General features: G+C 31.8%; 2 protein-coding genes across 4 annotated transcripts in view; one reads left to right on the forward strand and one right to left on the reverse strand.

Moving 5' to 3' along the window:
* Positions 1-6,203, forward strand: part of LOC106625050 (phosphatidylinositol-3,5-bisphosphate 3-phosphatase MTMR3) — a 32,554-nt gene extending 26,351 nt beyond the window's left edge. For 2 of the 3 annotated variants that reach the window (XM_070110780.1, XM_036376345.2), the window contains 3 exons: positions 1,127-1,329; positions 2,128-2,251; positions 4,410-6,203. In XM_070110780.1, coding sequence (XP_069966881.1) covers positions 1,127-1,329; positions 2,128-2,251; positions 4,410-4,976 — 894 coding nt within the window. In that variant the 3' untranslated portion in view covers positions 4,977-6,203. Of the gene's footprint in view, positions 1-1,126; positions 1,330-2,127; positions 2,364-4,409 lie in introns of all 3 variants that reach the window. The other variant, XR_011396777.1, reaches the window with a different exon arrangement.
* Positions 6,204-7,456: 1,253 nt separating this feature from the next.
* Positions 7,457-8,106, reverse strand: LOC106625510 (5-hydroxyisourate hydrolase). The gene is made up of 2 exons (XM_036376344.2): positions 7,946-8,106; positions 7,457-7,881 (listed from the first exon to the last, which is right to left on the reverse strand). The coding sequence occupies exons 1-2, from the start codon at positions 8,054-8,056 to the stop codon at positions 7,504-7,506; spliced, it is 489 nt and encodes a 162-aa protein (XP_036232237.1). The 5' UTR covers positions 8,057-8,106; the 3' UTR covers positions 7,457-7,503.
* Between the last annotated feature and the right edge of the window lie 1,739 nt (positions 8,107-9,845).

Below are 9,845 nucleotides of genomic sequence, written 5' to 3' on the forward strand. Positions count from 1 at the left end.
TTGATTCCGATCGTTCAGTTTGTATAGCAGCTATATGCTATAGTAGTCCGTTATCGGCGTTTTTCACAAATTAATATTTTCTTGAAAGGAAAATGGACGTGTGCAAAATTTCTGAACGATATCTCAAAAACTGATCATCGATATATATATACATATTTTATAGGGTCTCCGACGTTTCCTTCTGGGTGTTACAAACTTCGTGGCAAACTTAATATACCCTGTTCAGGGTATAAAAAAATCAACTTGAGGAAATAACGTACACCCTAATGCACATACATGTATTTTCGGCTACATTTTCATAGAAAATAAAGACGAAAGTATTGCTCATACATCTTCTTTATAACAGTTTATAGTTTTCCTTGAGGAATTAAAGTGTTTTGAAAGAGTGGCTGTCTTCAATTAGAAGTATGATTGTGTAAAATGACTTAATTCTCCTTCCTTTACATTTTATAATGGTATTCCTAAGTTTATTGTTTCACAAAAACGTTAAAAAGTTTTACTTTACTTTCGAAAAATAAGAAATTATTCACAAAAATTGTTATAAAAAGCTCTTAGTGCTAAAAAAAAACATGTAATTAAATAACCTATAAAGTTCGAATCAAAATGAATTGATTTTGATTTTAACACCGCGAGCCTTACTTTACTTTCGAAAATGAAAAAATTCGCGAGCTCTTATTGCTAAATAAAACAAGTAATACATACATACATACATATCGATATGTTAATTTGTAACCGAAACTTTGTTGTTTGTGCTGTTTCAACGAATGCTGCTTTTGCTTGCTTTGTGCGAGTTGCACTTTTTCACTCCTTTGATTGCTGCGCTGCTTCTATACTAACTTGCTGTTGTTGCTGCTGTTCGCTATAGCAAATATGTACCTCGCAAAACCTCATAACAAATATGCACTTGGTCTAATTAGTTCTCCTAGTATAAATGTGCGTTTATTCCGCCTAAACTCTTTTCGATTAAAAATAAAGAACAAATTGGCTAATCGCATGTCTACTGCAAACTATTGAAATTTTCAATATAGTCAATGTTCAACACGTTTCCTTGTTTTAATTGTTGTTTAAATCACGTGACTATTGCCACAAAGTATTTTCTGAAAAATTTAATTTATCTGTGTTACAGTGTTCAGTGGCCGAAAATTTAGAGAATGCTTCAATATGCTCATGGGAGGCTGTGGAAGATCGCAGCGCTCCATCATCTAGCGCTAGTTCCTCCATACAACAACCAAACACCACAAGTGCCCTCTGGGTACCAGACCATGCTGTGAAACGCTGCACCAGCTGTCAAGTCGAATTCTGGATAGGCCGCAGAAAGCATCATTGCCGGTGTGATAAATAAAACAATTAATATTATACACTTTTCATTTCTTTTCTTTTAGAAATCTTCACTATTATACCTATATAAACTTGTTTTTTTATGACTGTTATGCTATTTTATGTTTGATTTTTGATTCATACACTCATTTATAATATAAAATATAACCTTTTTATAACATAATTTATAACCCTTTTATAATATAAAATATAACCCTTTTATAATATAAAATATAATTTTAATTCTACCTCATCCTTAATTAATAATTAAATTTAAAGCATCATTTGTTTTTAATATCAACATTATGCATTTGTTAATAACAAACTTCTTAATTATAAATTAAATACAATACTTATGTGTATACATGTTTACTTTCATTATGTGCTGATATAGTTATCCCATTGTTTAATAGTTTTTCCATTGTTTTACTGTCTTAAAATGTTTGTTATTTGTATAAACTTTGTTTTTATTTCGAACTATAAATCTCACTATATTAATTAGATTATTTTACTGCAATGAATTATATTGTTAAAATTTCTTGTTAACAAAATGAAGTTCTTAAAGACACATGAATAAAAAAATCTGTTCAAAGATTATTAAATATTAACTTCATTTTGTCCATGAATTAGTAGTGTCCATACACTTGAATACTTCCCTGGTTTTCCATTTTTTTTTGTTTTTTTTGTGTTCATATCCTATTTTTTATTTATATTATTGTTAATATTTTTTTGTATAAATTTCAAAACACTTTAAACTGTATTCTGTTTCTCGTATATGCGCTACATTTATATATTATTTTCTCTGTTTAGCTCTTGTGGGCAAATATTTTGCGCCGACTGCTCTGAGTTTTGGGCACCGCTACCTGATGCAAAGCTTTTTAAACCTGTAAGATTGTGTGGACCCTGCTATCTTGCCGTAACTACGAGAATAGAGGTAAACACTATACACATTAATTGAGAAAATTTGGTTCACCTACATACATATTACAAATTAAGTAAAATGAAATCATCGAATAAGACATTGAGAGGAACGAGACTAAATTTTGGTAGGTCAATTTTTAAGTTAATTTACTAGTTTTTCGTAAGACATTTTACATTAGCATAGGTATGTAGCTATGGAAAATCTATAACAATTTTTGTTTGTGGATTTCGCAGAATAATACACATAAAGTGTTTTATTTTCAAAAAAAAAAAGAGATATAAGCAATTATTTGTTCACTACATACTTAAACTCTTGGGAATATAAGTACTACTTGAGGGATACATTCTATAAAATATCAAACATATAACAAATAAAAAATAATTGCATGTACTTGTGAATATCTGTATCGTTTCGTGGCAGAACAAATATAATTCTAATTCTACGTCATTTTATTGAGAACATGAAAAGAATACTTTAGTTTAATGAGCTTAGGCATACCCTAAAAGAGTGATTTAAATCTCCTTCTATATCTCTTATTTGCTTTTTTTTATAAACCGAGGATTTAAACAACCTGCTCTCCGCTTATGTCACCGACATTTAACGACTTATTTACTAAAATACGGGGTATACCATGCAAGTTTGCATTTGTCGGTTTATATAGTTTTTTTTTGTAAAATAAGAAAAATTCTCTAAAGGGGCACACCTAGTGTGACAATCTAAAAAAGGCAATTTTTGGGAATTAAAAAAAAAAACTCAATTGTTTTCAAAATTTTAAGCATACATATTTTAAGAATACACAGCAAAAAAAAATTTTCGCGTTCTCCGACGGCTTTAAAAAAGGTCTTCCACTCCTGCCGTGATCTCGGGCTTCTCCGTGGATGAAACCTAAAAACGAAAATTTCTTTTCTAAAAGATGCTGCCTTGAAAAAAATTCAAAAAATTACAAAACGGTAGAGTAACTCAAAATGTTGGCCATTTTTTGCCTATTTAATTGTTAGATTATTGTATGGAGAACTATATACAGAATATGCAGAAAAAAATTTGATAGTAATCCGATCATTTGTCCCCGAGTAAATTCTCAAGCAAATTTGATAAAATGTAGTTTTGAGAAAAACGCGCTTAAAGATAAACTGATGGAACAGATTGAACTGAGCGGTTATATTTTAGAAGCCTGTAACTCAAAAAATATTTGAGATATCGATTAAAAATTTTAGGTTTTTGAAGAAACAAGCTATGAATATAAAAAAATAGATTTTTTGTTATTTAAGTGTTAAAGGTGTGGCCATAAAATCTAATAATAATACAATGCTAATTATATTTTCATCTTTTACCTAAACGTTGAAGGGCGAAAAATGCTTTGAAAGGGTTAAAATTACTGAATTGTACTTTTATAAATACAAACAAAGTATATTCCTGTTACCGTGGTATGCTGAACATTTGTGAAAAGAATAAGTATATAGGCTTAATACATATACATGTGTGTCTGTCATGGACTTTAAATATACCAATTCATTTGTGTATGCAATTATTTTAATATTTTTTTTTTTGATTATTGCCATGTTTATAATTGTGTTATGTATATGTATTAATGCTTCTGATCAAATTTGATCCGGATTGTACTTTGAGGTGTTAATACAACATTTTATTATCGCCTTCAAAATAATCAATACAAGCTTGTCAACGCTTCGTATACTTTCCCATACACTTATAAATCTCGACTGGGATGGGAATTTTGGAGCTTCATTTTGCTAGATTATCGGACAGTTTCGACGTTATATTTATAAAGCCATGTCTTCACTGAATGCAGATCAAATTTTTTTTTCACGCAAACAAAAACAAGGCTGTACCAATCTAGGAAAACACATTTTTTTTAAATATTCGGTATGCGCACAGTTTATGTGAAGACGTCCTGGTCAATTTTGATCAGATTATATTATATATATATATATATATATTTTTTTTTTTTTTTTTTTTTTGTTATAAATATTTACGTCACATCACTATTTCATTAAACATTTCTGATCCAATACGTTCACACATACAAGTGTATTCATTAGTTTGGAATTAAACAGTTCCGTGTTCGCAAAATCAGAAACTTTTTGTAGTAAAAACATTTATTTACCAAACATAAATATCGTTAACAATGAAATCATTCACATTTTCTCCACAGCAACAGAGCAACGCAATCATTGCAACAAATATGCCAAATTATACAGCCACAACCACCAGCACAACGGCCAATGCTGCCTGGACGACTGGAGGAGCCTCGCGAAGTTCGCCCAAATTAGCGGTGTCTGCAGTCTCCAATGCAACGGCAGTCATAACCACAACAACAACTACACCTGCGTCCAGCACCATAACGGCGACAGTGCTACAACAACAACAACAACAACCGCAGCGGCAACAACAACCTAAACAGCGACATAATGTAGCAACAGCAACTACAACAACTAATGGAGCATTAACTAATTTGCATCAGCCAGTTGCAGTACACGGCATCGCTGTTGCCACTGCAAATACACCTGCCTCAAGTACACGGATCATGGCGCCAATACCCATAACAGCCGCGGCAGCAGCTGCCGCAGACGCGCTACAACAGCAGCAACAAAGACAAAATGCAGCAGCAGCTGCAGCGACTGCAAGCGCTACCGTGGCCGTTGCAGCGGCCGAGAGCAGCAGCATGTCGCACATATTAATGACAGCGAACAAAAATATTGCAGCTAGCGTTGCAAATTAATGAACAAGAGCTAAAGCCTAAAGTGCATCATTTAATTTTATTTCGTAGCAGAAATTGAATTTTAATGATCATTATTTTTATAAGAGACACCTCTAACTAAAATGCTGTTAAATCTGCTCGTAAGTAAGTTTTAGCAGCTAATGTTGTGCTACTACATCACACTACGGAGAGTGGCGAACGCGAGAGAGACTGTGCTGCCAGACTGTCGGCAACTTTGTTGCTATCGTGCCTAGACATGTGTGGATTATAATGCTTAACGCCGCGTGCTTGTATTATTTTTTGAAATACGTCGTATACGTCGACTTTTGTTTCTTAACTTTTTAACTATACAGTGGTCCGGTAATGTACTATTGCATACGTTTGACCATTGTATATGTTTATTTTATAGTAATTCTCAAGATAGAATTTTACACTAAGAATTTATTTTAAATTAAACTAACTCTTTGCATAATTATTGAAAAAGGGAAAATCGGGAAATGCAATTGCGGCGTCGAAGTGGTTTTTGCAACAAAAATTTATTTTATAAAATACATTTTTTAAGTAATTTCAAAATGTATTGAATTAATTAAGACACTTGACTTTATATGTATATGTGTACCTTTAAAAATTGTTGATTGGCGCTAAATGGTAAACTATTTTAGAGAAAACGTTAAAATGAACTAAACATTATTGGAAAATTTGAAAAACTTGCACTAAATAATGAATTGAAATTTGCTTTACATGCGTTATTTAATTTGGTGCATTTTATTCACTTTCATTATTTGTTGTTACGAGTATATTACTACAGAAAAACAAAATCGCAGAAAAACGAGTTATAGCAAAAGTAATAAATTAAAAACAAAAATATAAAATTGTAATCGAAATGAAAAATAGTAAAATCATAAACCAAAAATTATATATGTATATGTATAGATATATATATACACACATACACACAATATTGACGAACACATTGATCGTGTAATTGTTTAAAATGAAACAAGCAACTAGAAGCTGCGTGCTTTTACTTACTAATAAATGTGAAATTTACAATATTTGATTATTTCTAAGGGAATATTTAATGCAAAATGGTTATGTTTAAATTAACTTTTCCCCTCCCTCCCACTATATTGAACACAATTGAATGTATGTATGTATTAACTATTAGGAATTTTAAATATTAAAGAAATTTATCATTATTGCTTATAACAAAATAAAGCAGAAAGCAAATGAAATACGAAAAACAAACTTTTACAAATGTTATTTTACGCTAATGATATTAAAAAAAAAAAAATCTAAGTGGTAAGTGTTCGTAATAGACAAAAACTTAAATATTTATTAAAAAATTATCAAAATTTTTACAGGTTTATTCTACAAACAACACCTCTTCAACGCCTTTGTCTTCCTACAAATGGCGTAAATACAATCTATTTGCAGGCTTCTTCAAACGGCTTAACACTTTTATTGATGAAATTATTTCTCAAAACCTCTAAAAATTCAACACTTTATAAACGCCATAGGAGTAGGAAATCTTAACAAGTAAAGAAGAACATGTCATATTCTTGCAACTTGCAAAGATCACATCGGGGAAAATAGTTTCAGGGGTTTGGAAAGATTTATATTAAAAAATATTACGTAACAATTCTACATTATGCGACGGAATCCTAAATGCTCTAAATACGCTGTAGCAACATGTTGCAAGAGTATAAAAATTGTATAGGATACTCAAGTAACAGCAGTGCATGTCACCACAGTAGCTTTCTACCAGAAAGATATTAGGTAACACTAAATTACCAGCGAAAAATCTCTTTAAATGTTTACCTTGATTTCTTCAAACCGCCTGATCTTTAAGTCCGTTTTTTTACCCAGAAGAGGGTGCATTAAGTTTGCCACGATGTTTGACACCCAAGACGAAACGTCGGATACCCTATAGAGTATATAATATATACTTATAAATAATCAGGGTGAGAAACTCAAGTTCTTGTATGGAAAAGTTTTTTATTTGACAAGACATCTTCACAAAATTTGGCAAGGCATCGCTAAAATCTCCAAAAATATTGTTCAGATCGGACCACTTTAACATATAGCTGCCATAAAAACTGACCGATTAAAATCGTGCATTAAAAAAGTCATATGTGAATGATTGGGGTGCAGCCGAAGTTCACGTTCCTTCTGGCTTTATGTTTGTTTTTAGTTTTTTTTTTTGTTTGTTTTAGTTTTTTTTTTTACATTTCTAACATTTGCTAGTCTGTAGAAATATAAAATATTTTCTTATTAGTATAAATTATTCGTCTATCTCTGCGAAGTAAGCAGACACACTGATCAAACAAACATCAAAGTCGCGACAACAGATAACGGAATCTTAAACAACACTAAAATATTTACTCATGAAGACATATTTTACGTTCATAAATATGGTACATACATTCATATGTGATCGTGCACTTAGCTATATACTATACTTATACATTAGTACTCAAGAATGATTAAAATAGAGAAAATGACATTGTTCTTAAAAAATTGTTCCTTTTATTTATATTACTTTTATTTAAGTACCTCTGTAGGTTGTATAGCCAAAAGGATTCAGTAGTAATGGAATATGATAGTGCTGACCCTGTTCACATTGCACCACGATCTCAATAAAGGGATAAAAACTATTAACGCCACGTTCAGCATGATATGGTTTCACATCGAAGTGCAACTTATAGATGCCGGATTTGTAGTGCGATGCGGGCACTAATTGGTTCACACGACCATCTTTATTGGTAGTTGCCTCACTCAGTTTCTGCCAATTATTTTCGCCCTCTAGACGGTGAATGGTAATGTTGACATTTGCTACCGCCTGACCTACTGTTGTGTCCAATATATGCGCAGATATAGTGCGCACATCAGCGCTCACGCTATTATTGCTAACCGGCTCAAAACCCTAAAAAGCATACATAAGGGAATATTAAGTTAAAGAATCAATAAGATGAATTTTCAATATGCACCTCTTTGGTCTCGACACGAAGACGAACGCGTTCCCAGCTACTGCTCATTGTATTATGATATTTTATAGAAAATATACTGAGTGACAGTATGAGCGCTGCGCTTATCTTCATTTTTAATTTATATTACTCTTATTGTTTATCTTCTGTATGATATTGTTTGCGTATGAGTTTTAATATTTTATCAGCAGAATCTGAAAAATTTTCATATTTATACCATATGTATATGGTAAATGCAGTATATGCCGTATATGACGTAAACTATTTTTATATTAAATATTTTTAAAAATACTTTGGAGTTTATAAAATTGGGTAGGAAATCACTATGGCAGCTCAAAAGCAAAAGGATCTAACTTTAAAAAAATAAAAAATAAAGTATTAAAAAAATGGGCCGAAATATAAAAAAATCCCTTCAGCTAAAAAATAAAAAAGTTGCTTAGTAACCGTTAGTAATTAATGGTACACGAAACTTCAAAAAATATATATATATATCTGAAAGGAGACAATCACACAATTTAAAAGACATCTTCAACTACCGTTAAAATAGGAAACACAAATTTATTATTAGTAACGGACAAAAATCTTCTTAGTAGACGTAGCTTAAGTACCTGATTAACTATACATTTATTTAACTCATAACTATAGCTTTATACCTTGCATCGGGTATAATTAGTTTGCCACAAAGTTTGTAATACACATAAGAAAACGTCGGAGACCCCATTTAGTATATAAGTACATAGACTTGATCAGCGAGATGGTCTCAATCGATTTAGTCATGTTCGTCAGTCAGTCTGTATATACGCAAACTAGTCCCTCAGTTTTTGAGATAACATAGTATTTTACATATGTACATATACTTACATATATACCCTTTTACACGCCACTATTGCTTAAAATCCTTCTACCGACACCAATGTGTAGATTCCAATAGCTACTTAGTTATTGAAACATTTTGTTTCCAATTTTCAATGAAAAGCTCAAAGCGCAGTGAACGATTCACGCATTTTTCTAAACTTTTCCTAGAATTCATTATTTGACATGCCTGAAATATACCCGAAGGTTACAAGTTGAGCTTAATGCTAATAATACTAATACTAATTTACATATGTTTGTACCACCTATTAGGAAAATGAGACCAATTTTTGGTAAGCAGATATGGATTCAAATCAAAGATATATGTATATAAACTAAAATTTGATCGACGAACAAAATATAAGGTAATTGATTACCAAAAATGCTTAAATATTTAATTATTTTTTGATGTTGTTGTTGTTGTAAGTGTGTAGATAGAGTGGATAAAAGTTTTATTTATGCAACCTCCGAGACAATATCAAGAAACCTCGACTGATAGTTACGATTTTTTTCCTATACAAAGCCTTGCATTCACATAGAAGATGTTTTATAGTCTTTTCTTCTTCTACCTCTTGACAGCTTCCACAGCAGTCCTTAGACAGTGACGCATGTGCAGCCCATGTTTCAAACATGCCACGTTTGCCTGCTTGTTCAGCAAGTTGGGGATTGACTCCATAGAGACTCAGCTATATCTATAACAAGTTTATCGATTAAATATCTACAAGTAGCCAGAGGCATATAAATTCCCTCTTTTTCGGAGTCTAATATCTGCTCTGGCTAGTTCATCTGCATCACAGTTACCAGGAATACACCTAATGGGAAGCGCAGGAAACGTGCTGTTTCGATGGGGCCGGACCATAGGGGGAAGGGTGTTAATTGAGAGTTTTTGAAAGATCTGCAAAGCCAGTAGAAAAGGCTTTGCAGATCTTTCGAATTGAACTAATTTAAATTGATACCGATGAGAGAAAAATTTAGAAAAGTCTCCCCCGAATTCGGGATTAATGTGGGTATGGGCGGATAGAGCAGGTTCTCCAGATTATAAATATATATT

Source organism: Bactrocera oleae, chromosome 5 (genome assembly GCF_042242935.1).
Source record: "Bactrocera oleae isolate idBacOlea1 chromosome 5, idBacOlea1, whole genome shotgun sequence".
NCBI classification, from domain to species: domain Eukaryota; kingdom Metazoa; phylum Arthropoda; class Insecta; order Diptera; family Tephritidae; genus Bactrocera; species Bactrocera oleae.

What these genes read in the sequence shown, in the direction of transcription:
- LOC106625510 (XM_036376344.2), bottom strand. Translation starts at nt 8,056, where the DNA reads ATGAAGATAAGCGCAGCGCTCATACTGTCACTCAGTATATTTTCTATA. An exon ending in TTCGTGTCGAGACCAAAGAG is followed by an intron (nt 7,882 to 7,945) that starts GTGCATATTGAA and finishes TATGCTTTTTAG; the next exon opens with GGTTTTGAGCCGGTTAGCAA.